Source organism: Mauremys reevesii, linkage group 3, assembly GCF_016161935.1.
Source record: "Mauremys reevesii isolate NIE-2019 linkage group 3, ASM1616193v1, whole genome shotgun sequence".
NCBI classification, from domain to species: domain Eukaryota; kingdom Metazoa; phylum Chordata; order Testudines; family Geoemydidae; genus Mauremys; species Mauremys reevesii.
Genome location: NC_052625.1, coordinates 56,258,507 through 56,274,123, shown reverse-complemented (window position 1 = coordinate 56,274,123; position 15,617 = coordinate 56,258,507). Strand labels below are relative to the sequence as shown.

Here is a 15,617-nt window from a genome sequence, read left to right as displayed (position 1 = left end):
GGGTGTGAAAAAGGACGGTCAAACTTCAAGGCTCTAAAAGCAGCCCCTCCTACCTGTTTCAGATCCATCCAGCACCGATGTACTGACTGTGCTGCTGCAGGTGTCAGGTACATCCTAAAGGTGAACTGATTTCAGTGGAAGGTTAATGGCAGATAGCAGGTCTGGTGGAAGACCAGCAGAAGGAGGGTTAAACATATTCACAGTCTCAGGATGAGCTGGTCTTGATTGCAGGTCAATTCAGATGCACCACTTATATACCTCAGCAGTGATACTAACCCCAGGTCAGCTCCCAGTATCCTCACTCCTCAGATCATACTTGGGCTGCATCTTCTCCATTTCCTCTCTGGATTCACAAGATGAATATCTTGGGTCAGATTCACCACTGAGTATCTCTAGTGTGATGCTGGGGTAACTGCATTGAAATCAAAGGAGTAACACGGGCATAAAACCACAGTAAGCCAGAGGTGAGGCCAGCCCTTTATCTACGTGGGAGGAAGCTTTACTTTGTACCAACATTTGAACGGGAGTGTGGGGAGAATAGGAGAGGGCCAGTGAAACTGTCTGTGCCTGCATGACCTTGTGGAATGCAGGCGTTTTTATCTGTTCTAATATTCCTGCAACCTAATGCTGTAACCAAGAGCTAGACACAGAATGAATTTGCAATGCCCAGCCAGCTGGCGCACGACCCCTGTGTGCTAGAAAGCAGACAGTGCAGGGGTCTTGCTTGGTCTCTTGAAGTTATTTTTAAAGATGGGTTGGGTGCGGGGAGGGAATTGCCCTGCATAAAGTGAAGCCGGGCTGGCAGAGCTAACCCTGCCCTCCCCTTCTCCACACACCTGACCTGAATCTTTGTTCTTAAACTCTGCTTTGGACTTCTTGGAAGATCTGAAAGGTGTGGTGGGGTCACATGTTGGATCCCTCCTCATTTTCATCCTCAGCCACACTTCAGAGTGGAGCTGACTCCAGATTTGGGGAGGTCATTAATTCTTCCACTCTAAGCTCGCTACCTGCACATCCACTCCCTCCCTTTGCCTCTCAGCCCCTATGTATGCCCAGTGCTTCCTCCCTGGTCTCTGCAGCCCCCACTGGCTTTCCCCCCACACTCTCCCCTACTTCCATCACTAACCCCAGCAGCACAAGACTCACCACCACCTACCTGCCTTCCCTCCTAGATCCCCTCTCCCACTCAATCCCTCTCTTCTCTCCAGGCCTGAGAGCTGGGCTGCTCACTAGGTGAGTACGCCCAGGTGACACAAGTGAGACTCCACGACCGCTATGGGGTAACTAGTGGCCTGGGGAGGTAGCATCCCCTCACCTCTTGGATTGATGCACTTGTTTGGTGAGTCGGCTCTCTCTCCTGAAGCAGCAAGTTCTCATTAGTTACCCCATGCCTGGCTGCTCTGCTTTCCGCTCCTGCTGTGGACACAGATGTGATGAACACACGTGGGAGCCCTGGGCAGAGCAGAAGAAGCCAGCCTGTTTCTTCCCGGGAGCAGCTCCACCAAGATGGATGAGTGGGCCTTTCGAAGTGTGTCTGTCCCTCTGCATGTACCAGAGGGTGGTGGGTGTAATTCGGGGGATGTAGGGGTGCTGGGACTGGATACAAACGCATAAAATAACGTAAGAGGCTGGTCTCCAGGTAGTTCCAGCCTGTCAGAAGCAGGAAATGCCAGGAAGCTTTTGAGAGGTTTCCAGCCCGAGCTCGCAGACCCTGTGGGTCCAGATAGTCTGGATAAAAGCATCAGAAGCTAACCACAACAGCAGAGAAGTAAGAGACTCCTCCTCTGCCTCAGCATTAGGATGAAGCTAGCAATGGCTCTGACCCATCCTGGGGATATTCCCCTCCAGATTTTTGAGCGCGACTCTGGAGCAATGAAAGGACAGGCTGCCCCCCAGAGAATCCATCTTATCTTTACATTGAGCTCTGTGTGCTTCAGGGCAGGGCTTGGAGAGATTCCTCAGTCCTGTTGTGCAGTGCAAATATGATCAATAAAACTCAGATACCTGACCATTGAGTCTCAGAGTGCTGATTTAAGGAGCTCCCGGCGACAAACAGGACCTAAGCCACAAAATTTGGGTTTGGACCCCAAGCCTCTTCCCTGAAAGCTGAAGGGGGCCATCTATAGCCAAGGTTTAGATCCAGATGAAATGTTAAGGGGTGTCTCTCTCTCGAGGGCTAAGCGGCAGCATCTTGTGATCAGACTCCTGCTGTATCTGGAGGTGGGGGGGTAGAAACAAGACAATCAAGGTCATCTGTGAAATATTTCTAACAGCCCGGCAGGGAGGAGGCTTGCTGCGTGTTTGGAAGTCGGTGAAGCAAGACTGAAATTCTCCCTTTGGTTTTGGTGGAACCAGACTGTTCTCTTGTCTGCCTTTGGAGACGCAGGGGACCGAGCCTTATTTTGCTAGGTGAAAGATGTACTGTCCTGAATTTCAGCTTGTACATTTCAACCCTCCCATCACTCACTCCTCCCATTCCCTTCCAAGGGTGCCTTGGCAGAATTTCCAGATCCACAGAAAGGGCATACGTGCCCGAAGAGACACAGTGAGCTGGCACTTTTACCTGGGAAGTTAAAAATGCTTCCTTTAACCACTAGCAGCCCAGTCTGATGTTAGCAGTGACGGCAGGATCCCATCAGAGTCTGGCTCTGAAATATTATTACCTTTTATGTTTCCTGCTTGGGGAGGGGACAGCAGGGCAGGATGTTACTATTTTAATTAATTAGTGGGCTGTAGTCTCTGCTAAAAATAGCTCTGGCCTGGCTCCAGCCTCCCTGTTAATAAAATAAACAAGGGGCTAGAGCCCTGCTGTCGGTCAGCACAGGTTGCTTTTGGTGCAGCCATCTCCTCACTCCAAACATTCTCATGCTCTGCTCCCCAGGGCAGTTCCAAGCTGCTGCTCCAGCCACTGCTCCCCGCCTCCCCTCTACAACCACTACATCATCTCTGCCTCTCCACAGCATCCTGCCTGACTTATCGCTAAAGCAACCCTCCTCTCCCCACACACATCCTGCAGCATCCTTGCATAGGGTGACCAGATGTCCCGATTTTACAGGGACAGTCCCGACTTTTGGGTCTTTTTCTTATATAGGCTCCTATTACCCCCCCACCCCCACCCCTTGTCCCAATTTTTCACACTTGCTGTCTGGTCACCCTATCCTTGCATGAAGATCAGCACTTCTGTCCTTTCTAGCAGGAGGCAGCAATGTCTTGGGGTTAGAACAGAGGAGCCTGCAAGCATACCTTGGAGAGGCTGCCAAGACAGTCTGGACCTGATAGACCACTGGGCAGTGGAGATTTGTCTTCCCTTTTATCCCTAGCAGGGGGTCTCACAGCTGAGGGTTAAGGCACAGTGGCTGCTGGGGGAAGCTTGCACTGCAGCTGCCCAGTCTGAAGGGGTCCAGAACGCTGGTGCTGTTACCCAGCACCTTTTACAAGCCATTACATTCACTGTGCCTGTGTATTTATAGGATTCTCACCACCACAAGTGTGCTTTGGTTTTCTTCTTTCAGTGCAGGCCCCTTGCTTCACTGACCATCAGCCCATCAGACGAGTGTACACAGCACTTCAATAGATCACCTTGTGTTTGCCCACAGTATAGCAGAACCCTTGTTCAGTAGTTGCCCTGCTGTACAATGCGCCCAAATCTCCCGGAGAGATCTCCCTGGGCAGTGTAAATTCTTAAGTATCTTAGAATCCACTTCGTCAGTTTGATTTCATACCACTTGCTGCACATCAATTAGCTTTAACTTGTAACTTCTTTTGTAGCTGTTTGAGTGCTTGGGTTTTTTTTAAAAGTGTTTTATATAACAAACAAAAACAGTTGGGCGGGATTACTAGATGAGTGGGGATGTGATAAAATGCATCCATTCCAGGTGATTAGAAGAGGATCATTATTTGCTTCTTCTCTCTTAGAGGTCTTGTCTATAACTGAAAGGTGAAACCACAGGCTTTTTTAAAGTCTGTATTCACACAATAGTTGCATGTTGTCATGGTGCTTGTGCATCACAGAAAGGAGTGTAAAAATGATTTTATTACAAAGTTAAAGGCCAGGGTGGAGGTCTTCAAAAGGCGCCTAACTCCTCTTTGTGCCTTTATCTCCTCAGACTATAATATCTATTTTCCTGTCGCATTTTAAAGTAGGAATTCTAAAATATCTAACTCTGTGGATTCAATCTAGGTCTGTGTGGGGAGAGCTTTTGTGTATATTGGCTCAGATAAAAAACATTGCAAAAAGATCGGAGGAAAGCCAATAGAAATAAAAGTATCTTAGGGCTATGCTATTGGTCTAGGGCAGGGGTCGGCAACCTTTCAGAAGTGCTGTGCCGAGTCTTCATTTATTCACTCTGATTTAAGCTTTCACATGCCAGTCATACATTTTAACATTTTTAGAAGGTCTCTTTCTATAAGTCTATAATATAGAACTAAACTCTTGTTGTATGTAAAGTAAACAAGGGTTTTAAAATGTTTAAGAAGCTTCATTTAAAATTAAATTAAAATGCAGAGCCCTCCAGACTGGCAGCCAGGACCTGGGCAGTGTGAGTGCCACTGAAAATCAGCTCGCCTGCCGCCTTTGGCACACGTGCCATAGGTTCAGGGCCCTCCGGCGGGCGGGCGGCAAGGCCAGCGGGGCCGCGCCGGGCGGGCGGCGCGGGCGGGCGCCAGCTGCGGCGTCATGGAGGCGGGGTCCCCGCCGGAGGGAGGGGAGGACCTCGCCCGCATGGACTGCGGACCGCGCTGGTTCGCTGGTCGGCTGGACCGGGACCTCCCGCAGGCACGCTGCGGCAGCTCCAGAGCCGCCGACCTGTGAAGACCTCGTCCGGCTGCGGTCCGAGCAGCGCGCCCAGCGACCAGCTGCAGTCATGCAGTCATGCCCGCAGGGCGGTCCCGCTCGCTGAGCGCCTCCCGCGCATGACTGCTTGGGGCGGCCAAAAAGGTAGAGCCGCCCCTGCATAGGTTGCCTACATTTGGTCTAGGGGCTAGAGTTCTGCCCTGCCACACAGGAAGTTTATGTTCAGTTTCTAGAATCCATCAGTACAGCTTCCGAACTGGCTCACAGGGATGCTAAAATGAGCTTTCCAAGAAGTGAGCTAGCTCTTCTTGACGCAGAAAGATAGGCCCAAGGAATTGAATCCAGGTCCATGAAGCACTTGGTGGTAGAAAGTTGGCTGGTCATCTAGTGCTGCTAAATTCCAGTAGAGATAGTAAAACATACATCCATGTTTTCCTAATATTCTTGTACGTAAAGAGCTGCTGTAACTGCCACAGAGAACCTCTGTGATCATGATCAGGAAGGGAGGTGGCTCATACGATCATGAATGAGAGGGGAGCTGAGCCCATGAGATAATCTCTCTGTTAAGATGTGGCCCATCTACAGTAGAACCTCAGAGTTACGAACTGACCGGTCAACCACACACCTTATTTGGAACTGTAAATATGCAATCAGGCAGCAGCAGAGACCAAAAAAAAAAAAAGGCAAATGCAAGTACACTGTGTTAAATGTAAATTGCTAAAAAATAAAGGGAAATTTTCATTATTTTTTTTTGACGGTAAGGAAACTTTCTGTGCTTGTTTCATTTAAATTGGTTAAAAGCAGCATTTTTCTTCTGCAGAGTAAAGTTTCAAAGCTGTATTAAGGCAACGTTCAGTTGTAAACTTTTGAAAGAGCAACCCTAACATTTTGTTCAGAGTTACGAACAACCTCCGTTCCCGAAGTGTTCGTCACGCTGAGGTTCTACTGTTCTGGAGAAGTTTGAGAACCTCTACAATAGTCAACTGCTCAGGAATTTCAGGTAGCCTCATCTAGGAGCTATTGGGCTGTTGTATTTTCTTCTCTTCCTGTCCTAAATTATTTAGTGTTGCTGGGAACTGTTAAGCAGTTTCCACATTTCACCCCAAAGCTCCTTATATTTCAGCGGTAGGTGAATCTTTCTAGTCCATACAGAGCTTCGAAAGCACTGGGATGAAAGGCATGCAAGACAAAATGATTGTGACAGGAGAAGCAGGGCAAGACCTGCTCCTGCTGGAAACTGGAGGCTCACCGCTAGAGTTAATGCTGCTGTAGCTGCACTGTTTGTTAATTAATCCCTTACAGGATCAATAGCCATCAATCTTGCATGCTTCCTTGCCACATTGCCTTTCAATTGGCTTTTAAATCTTATACTCGTCTGTAGTGTAGTTCCTCCTTGCTCAGCGAGAGTGGAAAATGCAGCTCCAGTCCAGGTCCCAGGAGTACAGTGTATCCAGATGAGCATAAAGGTTGCCATTCCTAATATGTCTATATTGTTTTGCTGGATGAGATGACATTCATTAAGGTGATGAGAAGATGAGAATTCACCCAAACGATTGGCCCATAGACCCTCACATGGAGGATGGATTATGGTGGCATGCCCAGTATCACCCTCCTTCATAAAACTCATCCCATATTAAAACAACATAGCTGTGAAAAGCTATAACCTCCCCCTCCTCGTCTCTCCACTAGCTGTTAAAGACAGTAATCTCAAAATGCAGCCTATTTTTTCCCTGTATTGACTTGCAAAGTCCATACAATATGTATTTTCCCCACCTCATGACAAGGTTCAATGGTGTGCTTTAAGCAACGGGAAAAAACAAAGTACCAGCTACCCGGCTTTGATGATCAATACAATATTAAACTAAATGTGCACAGTCCAGCACTCTATCACCTGTAGCAATCCAGTACTCACAAACTAGGCAATGCCAAGTCAGTATGTGCAGCCCTGTATTCACCAGCAGCCTTATAATTAATGCCCCATATACTGTGACAAACTTGCCCTAATTTTTGCAGCGTTCCAGCTTTGTCTACGTTAAAAAAAAAACCTGAGGGTTTTATTGAGGAATGTTCTGTAGCACAGAAGTGGTAAGTGAACTGACTTACCTCCCCTCTAGATAGGTTTTGTAACACTGCCCCCTATCCTTTTAATGTTCAGTACGCTATTGTAACAAGAACTGCATTGTAGAAGCTGTCATGGAGGAAGGGAAGAGAGATTTTGACAGCAGAGTATGGGATAGTTGTGGCTTTCAGCATCTGAGAAGCAGTTCTGGATTGTGGGCTGAGCCCATTAGCTGAACACTTCTGCTAAAATGATCAGCAGTGAAGTAATGTTAATATTGAATGTTGTTAGGTTTCAGAGTTAACAGCCCCGCTTGCAAAGAATGGGGCTGTTTGCGCTTTTCTTTGATAAAGAAACAGATCGGTTCTAAACTTCTAAGGGGTTGTTACACAGACTTACAGAATGACTAATAATGATGAGAATCTCTTCACAGCATCTGACATTCTCTCAGTTTCTTCATCTGATTATGCTGAGGCAGCCGTAGCTCTGAGATCCCCAGTGAAAACCTACCATTGCATTTGCAGATTTCCAGTGCTAAAAATAGTCTCAAGGGGCTGCACCGTGCACCTCAGCAGCAGCTCTGATAGGAATTCAACAGCTCAGATCTCACGCATCATCCTGCCCTGTTTTCTCTCTCAAGGTACCTGCTGGAACAGGATTTCCCAGGGATGAGAATTGGACCAGAGCCTACGACTGACTCCTTCATCGCAGTGATGCAGGGGGACGTGGAGGGGATCATTCCTGGTAATGCACTGGTGGTGGATCCGAAAAAACCCTTCAGGAAACTCAATGCTTTTGGCAATGCCTTTTTGAACAGGTCAGTGTATTGCTCTTATACACCAAGGTAGAGCTGCTCTGCAGTGTCATAATGAGTCCCTGGCGAACAGTACGATGAGTGTCATGGGGGTAAGACATCACCCAAGCTTCTCCCCACATTGCATTGGTGTGAAGCCACCCCAGTCACACTGGGCAGCACTCCTGCCCTACAATGCCTTGTCATGGGCCAGACCACCAAGCATAATGGCCTGGGCTGAGCTGTTTTGTAACACGGACAAGCATTCACTACAGAGACCTGAGGACACCAAACTTGCCTTGTGTCATATACTGCCTTGAAACTAACAAGGTTGAAGGATCACTGCATACCACTCTGCTCTCCCCTGATTTTATGTTCCTAGAGTTCTCTACTACGCAATCACTTCAGTTCCTTGGCCAAATTAGGCTCTGGTGTAACTCCACTGAAGCCGGCGGAAAAATATCAGAAGTGAAAGATGATAAAGTCATTGCAGAGAAACTAAATGAATTCTTTGCTTCAGTCTTCATGGCTGAGGATGTTAGGAAGATTCCCAAACCTTAGCTGGCTTTTGTAGGTGACAAATCGGAGGAATTGTCACAGATTGAGGTGTCACTAGAGATGGTTTTGGAATTAATTGATAAACTTAACAGTAACAAGTCACTGGGACCAGATGGCATTCACCCAAGAGTTCTGAAGAAACTCAAATGTGAAATTGCAGAACTACTAACTATGATTTATAACCTGCCCTTTAAATCAGCTTCTGTACCCAATGACTGGAAGATAGCTAATGTAACACCAATATTTAAAAAGGGCTCTAGAGGTGATCCCGGCAATTACAGACAGGTAAGTCTAACGTCAGTACTGGGCAAATTAGTTGAAACAATCATAAAGAACAAAATTGTCAGACACATATAGAAGAAAACTTGTTGGGCAAAAGTCAATATGGTTTCTGTAAAGGGAAATCACGTCTTATTCATCTATTAGAGTTCTTTGACGGGGTCAAACATGTGGACAAGGGGGATCCGGTGGACATAGTGTACTTAGATTTCCAGAAAGCCTTTGACAAGGTCCCTCACCAAAGGCTCTTACGTAAATTAAATTGTCATGGGATAAGAGGGATGATCCTTTCATGGATTGAGAACTGGTTAAAAGACAGGGAACAAAGGGTAGGAATAAATGGTAAATTTTCAGAATGGAGAGGGGTAACTAGTGGTGTTCCCCAAGGGTCAGTCCTAGGACCAATCCTATTCAACTTATTCATAAATGATCTGGAGAAAGGGGTAAAAAGTGAGGTGGCAAAGTTTACAGATGATACTAAACTGCTCAAGATAGTTAAAACCAAAGCAGACTGAAGAACTTCAAAAAGATCTCACAAAACTACATGATTGGGCAACAAAATGGCAAATGAAATTTAATGTGGATAAATGTAAAGTAATGCACACTGGGAAAAACAAACCTAACTATACATACAATATGATGGGGGCTAATTTAGCTACAACTAATCAGGAAAAATATCTTGGAGTCATCGTGGATAGTTCTCTGAAGACATCCATGCAGTGTGCAGCGGCAGTGAAAAAAGCAAACAGGATGTTCGGAATCATTAAAAAGGGGATAGATAATAAGACGGAGAATATCTTATTGCCCTTATATAAATCCATGGTACGCCCACATCTTGAATACTGCGTACAGATGTGGTCTCCTCATCTCAAAAAAGATATATTGGCATTAGAAAGGTTCAGAGAAGGGCAACTAAAATGATTAGGGGTTTGGAATGGGTCCCATATGAGGAGAGATTAAAGAGGCTAGGGCTTTTCAGCTTGGAAAAGAGGAGACTATGGGGGGATATGATAGAGTTATATAAAATCATGAGTGACGTGGAGAAAGTGGATAAGGAAAAGTTATTTACTTGTTCCCATAATATAAGAACAATGGGCCACCAAATGAAATTAATGGGCAGCAGGTTTAAAACAAATAAAAGGAAGTTCTTCTTCACACAGTGCACAGTCAACTTGTGGAACTCCTTGCCTGAGGAGGTTGTGAAGGCTAGGGCTATAACAGGGTTTAAAAGAGAACTGGATAAATTCATGGAAGTCAAGTCCATTAATGGCTATTAGCCAGGATGGGTAAGGAATGGTGTCCCTAGCCTCTGTTTGTCAGAGGGTGGTGATGGATGGCAAGAGAGAGATCACTTGATCACTGCCTGTTAGGTTCACTCCTTCTGGGGCACCTGGCATTGGCCACTGTCAGTAGACAGCATACTGGGCTGAATGGACCTTTGGTCTTACCCAGTATGGCCGTTCTTATGAAACTGGCCCAATGTGTCCATGTTTCATCTCTGGATTTCAGCATTGCTTGAGCATGACTTGAAACAGTATATGGATCTCTCCCTTCTCTTGCACTGGTTACAGATACAAACTGACTAGGGTTTCAACTTCCCCCGGGACAACCTCTGCAAGGAGGGATCTATGCTGTGTCACAGCTAGACGGGGGCCATAAGCTGTGCTGTTCAGATCTTAACTTCTCCAAAATTCAAGGTCCTTGGTTTGGGCTCATTTCTCCAGGCCCAAGACAGCCAGTGTGAGCATTAGGTCTAGGCAGCCACACAGACCTTCCCCGCTCCAGGGGCCCAGCAACACACAAACCCTAATCCAGACAGAGCACCAGTCCCAGCCTTTCCTGTGGCCTTGACTGACTCCAGTGCTAGCATTGGCAGCAGAAACTGAGTTTTCTAACTGCCCTTCCTCACTTTCCCTGATGGTTCCTGGTACGCAGACACTCTGCCACATGTTCTGCAGCGTTGCACTTTGGCTCCGCTCCTGGCTCCCAGGCCATGAAGGTAATCAAAAAGCAGCAGTGTTGCCACTAGGAGAGAAACATGGGGGTATTGCTGCAGCCGGGCAGGAGATCGTGTGGGCATACAGGGCAGGGGGGGAGAGGTGTCCTGTGACACACAGAGTTAGATGGATTCCTATAGGTGTCAGTTTGCAAAGAGCCTTTGGTTGACTGTGAAAGTGACATTTGATCACAGCACTCTGACAATGCCAATGTGATGTGGCACTAGTTCCAGAGAGATTTCCATCTGTTATCAGTGTCCCACACGGCCCAGAACATCTGCATCCAGCCAATGACTAGGACTTGTGCCAACCCACACTTTCCTCCAGGATAGGGGGTGGTTTGCACTGTGGAAATAACAGATCCCCTGCTTAGGGCTCAGAGGCATTGGATCAAAAAAGCACCATTAAGAGCAGCCCAAAAAGGAGTTGCAGAAGCTTCCTCACCACAGAAAGACAATGCAGGAGAGCCCTTGCTGCCAGAAACATTCAGGGTAGAGGACAGGAGCAGTAATAAGGAGGCTACACAAAGTGTGAAATACAAATGCCACCTTACTTTGGCTGCTTGACTTATGCTGATGACCTAGCAACAATATGAAGAGTCATGGTTTGTACTAAGCTTCCAGCGGACTAGCTCATCTCATTACACTGTGTTCTGTTCTCTATCATCCTTCTGTGCTGAAGGAGCTGGATGTGTGCATGTGGGGTGTATGGGGGCATTTGTCTGTACCAGTGATTCAGTGACAGGAGGAGAAGCACAGGTCCTGCTGTTAATTCAGGGAGTAGCCAAGAAATGTGATTAACCCCTCTTTGCCAACACCATGCAGTAAATAGAAAGGGGCAGTGTTTTCTGAACTGCTGGCTGTAGAGACTTCAAAGGGGGTAGTCTGGTACAGTGCCCATGGCAGAGGTGAAGGTGCATTACGCCTAGTGCATACAACTACATAAAGCAACAGCCAACTGCTTCAGAAGATAAGTAAGTACCCAAAAGAATTGTCCTACTGCTTTATCCGCAAGAGGCCATGGGCCAGATCCTCAGTGAAGTGAACACCAGTATACACCAGCTGAGGATCTGGCCCACAGGCCAGAGGGAGGCAGGGTCCCCAAAAGAAGTAGGAAGCTAATTTTCCAAGTGCAGCAAGTGCTACAGTTGGGGAATATCCTGCTCTTGGTACATATCTCTCTGCCAGTGAACACCTGCAGGATCTGCATATGCAGGGGAGATGAGGCTGTCATCATCCAGGGAGGCAATGGCTGCTCCATCCCTTTGCATTGTGTTCCATGGGTCATTCCAGAGAATGAACGTGCTGCTCAGTTTATTAGCCTTTCAGGATTTCAGTAAACACACTTCTGGAAAGAACATACCTTACATTCTGACAGTCCGGCCATGAATAGTGAAAGCGAGGGAACAGAGAGCCAAATACCACCCTGCTTGGCTAATTCTGCCAACCTAGTAACACCAAGGTGAATTTGGCTCAGTATGTTCAATCTAAGGAGAATGGTATGCAGATACAGAGCCTCTTGGAGTTCAAATCCAACCCAGGCTAGTAGTGGCTACCACCGGATGGCTGTGATTGTTCAGCCATTATATTGCAGCGGCACCCAAAAGTCCCAGTCAAGACTGGGAAAGATTATATTCTGTCCTGTATGTATTTCTATTGTTGAACCAAATTTCATAGTGCATCCCTGGCAATCCCCTGTATTTGTAGTGAACTGTGGCTGGTTATTTTAAGCCATCATTCTGCCACATATGATCAGTTGCCTGTAGAACTCTTGCCCAATGATACTATTTTTCCCCCTTTTTCCCATGGTAACATTCTTTAAGCAAGTTAAGAGAATCAACCCATGTCTGAAGTGGGTGGAATTTCTAACTAAGACAAGAATTTCACCAGCCTGTTAAAGAAGGTAGCAAATATAACTTGGTCTAGTGAATGAGTCATCTGACTAGTCAATCATAATTGTCAGCCAACCACCATGAAGATCGGACTACCTCTCCTTTGCCCTTGCATTTCAGGGCTGTAGCTACGTAATGTGCTTGGAATTTTTCCTGGATGAAGATCCTGGTGCCATTTCATTTCACCTTATAGTGCAGTTCAATTATGAAAAGTGGTATCCGCATGACAGCATAGGGCAGAGGTCCCCAAGCTGTGGGAAGCAAAGAGAAATGCTTGGGGGGGCCCCACAGCTGGCCAGGCCAGCCCCCAAAAGGAAGGGTCCAGGCCAGATTCAGCCCCCTTACCACATCCTTTTCCCCCTCCCCCCAAGCCAGAGCCATGACAGGGGCAAGGGGGTACATGAGGTAAAAAGTTTGGGGACCACTGCCATAGGGGTTCATTTTTGTTGTTGTATTGGGCCAGGTTTTCTGCTGCATTCAGCTCCCACAGCAGAGACAGGGTAAGCAGGTAACAACTGTTGCTCTCAGTTTCTACAGAGCACCAGCTGCAGGACCCTCCACCAGCTGGTAATCACTGAGGCAACATCATGCTCTGGCCCCTCCTTGACCATGACATGCCATGGGGGCTGAAGTGAGGGACACGGACACACACTTTGTATCAGCTGGGGCTCCCGGACTCTTGGAAGTATCCCCAGCAGAGAAGGTATAGGCAGTGCCCACACCTAGGGCACCTGAATGGCACAAAGTGCATGGAGCAGGACCAAAAATCTGGCCTATCACTTTCACACCAAGTTTGCACCATTGGCCAAACTGGGTCTCCTTGTTTGTGTATTGTCAGCAGTAAGAGACACTCTGGAAGCTAGTCTGCCCCCTACATATGATACAATTATGCAATCCCTACCGTCTTCACCTGGGTTTGGCCCTGCATCTGGAATTTAGCTAACAATGCCTGGGCCAGAAGAGAATCCAGCCCTCCCTTTCTTCCTCCACCATCAGAGGGGTGTTCTTACTCTCTGGATAGAGGGGGTGGCAGATGGAGTCACAGTCACCCTCTGAAAGGCAGATCAAAACCCAGCAGGGAAACAGCAAGGAACCAAAAGAAACATTGCAGGCTCAGTCCTGAGAAAACAGCCCAGCCCAGGCATGGTTCCTCCTAACCTTAGGTCCCAAAGCATGAACCAATTTCAGGACAGCTGCCTTCCACCTCACCGCTGTGTCCAAACAAAACAGAAATAGTCTTGCCATGATAATCTGAGCCTCCTGGGTCCTAGCAGGCCTTAACTTCCACAGTTACTCTCCCCTCAGCCTAGGACTATGACAGCCACTGCCTGAGGAGAAACTCCTTTCTCCTCCTCACACCCTCACTGATTCCCTTTTATGGGCTGCTTCACACCCACCCTAGCACAGCTGTCAGTTGCTCCTCTCAGTCTCAAAGTCTGACAAGCCACACCTGCCAGCCCTTTCCCCACTAGATCTAGCAACCCTTCTTGCCCAGAGAAAGTGTTTAACCCCATCCTGGTTTCCACATCAATGGGTATTAGATTGTATGCTCTGGGGGGCTGGGGCTATGTCTCATTAAGCATGTGAAGTGCTTAGCACAACTAATCAAGCATTATCTGTGGAGTAAGAAGGTGTCACTTGTATGTGGTTCCTTTCCCTGGTATAACCACATTTTAAACTCTGGTTTCATTGATCACTTTAGCAGTGGAATCATAGCAACTACACTGTGGAAAATACATTGTGGCTGCCTCCAAGTGATGCAGAAAACCCATAATATTTAATAGACAGGCCTGCCTTTTTTTTTTTTTTTTTGAGAAAGCGGTACCTAAGATGAGTGTGCTAGTAAGTAAAATTCAGCTCAACCCCTCCCTCCCAGCTACATAACTACTGAGACACAACCATCTCTGCAGTGGAACATATTGCTGGCACAGAACAGCTGCCCACACAATGTTTTAGTGAGGCATAACTTACCCCACTGGACACAACGACAGGATTGCAAGAGCGGCCAGGATGCAATTACATGTACTGGCATTCTATTAAATCCCCTTCTTCTGGCTTCCCCAAGGAAAGTGCTGAAAGTCCCATTACATGGGTCATTTAAAACTAGCCCTGACAGAGTACTCAGGAATATACTGCAGGAAACAATCCTGTCTTGGCAGGGGATGGGCTACATGTCCTAATGGGTCTTTCTAGCTCTGACTGCACAGTTGATACCAGGGCCGGCTCCAGACCCCAGCGCGCCAAGCGCGCGCTTGGGGCGGCGTGCCGCGGGAGGGCGGCAGGCGGCTCCGGTGGACCTCCCGCAGACCTGCCTGTGGAGGGTCTGCTGGTCCTGCGGCTTCGGTGGAGCATCCGCAGGCGTGCCTGCGGGAGGTCCATCGGAGCCGCGGGACCAGCGGACCCTCCGCAGGCACGTCTTCAGGAGGTCCCGCGGAGCCGCGGGACCGGCGACCGCCAGAGCGCCCCCTGCGGCGTGCCGCCCTGCTTGGGGCAGCGCAATTCCTAGAGCCGCCCCTGGTTGATACATAAGCTATGCAGTGAGAAAGCCATGCCAGAAATGCTGCTGAATACTCCGGTTTTGTTAGCTAACAATCATGCAATGAGGAATGCTCACTTGCCAAGCTGAGGTAATGTTTGAACTGAAATCCCTAACCGTGTGGGGCAGAAGTTTGTGGGACTCCCATTGCCAGATGACTAAGCTCATTCCTATAAAAAACAGCTGGGTCATACTTCAGAGTGAAAAGGTATTGAAGAAACAACTGATAGCAGTGGCACTAGTTTGTCCAGATGCCACGGTGACTTCAGTAGCACTGTTGGACTGTGTTCTCCCATCCTGACTGTACCCAGCTGTCCGGTGTGCCAAATTTACTTCTGGGTTGGGCCAAAAGTTCTTCTGGTGCTGCTGCTTCCTCCCATGACAATGCATGGCTGTTACTTTTCATGCCAACTTCCACTGCCTTCCACCTTGCCACCCCCCCCAAAGCTCCCCTCCCTTGTGATATGATTGCAAAAGGGGCACCCATGCAATGCTACCATGGGCCAACAAGATAAATAACAGTGTATGCGTTTGGTCTTCTTTTGGCTTTCTCATCAGTGAGGTTAGAATGGTCAGTTTTGGTTTCCGTTTATAGCCAGCTTTGCTTTTGGGTTTCCTGGCATTAGCACTATGCTGTTGCTTTTTCAGATGTGTTGCTGTTTCAGCTCAGTTGAGTCCAGAACCCTGCAGGGGAATGTTTACAGGAAGAAAA

General features: G+C 47.7%; 1 protein-coding gene across 1 annotated transcript in view; it reads left to right on the top strand.

Moving 5' to 3' along the window:
* Window positions 1-15,617, top strand: part of EHD3 (EH domain containing 3) — a 35,525-nt gene that overhangs the window by 1,937 nt on the left and 17,971 nt on the right. The window contains exon 2 of the mRNA XM_039531795.1: window positions 7,492-7,668. Coding sequence (XP_039387729.1) covers window positions 7,492-7,668 — 177 coding nt within the window. The remainder of the gene's footprint in view (window positions 1-7,491; window positions 7,669-15,617) is intronic.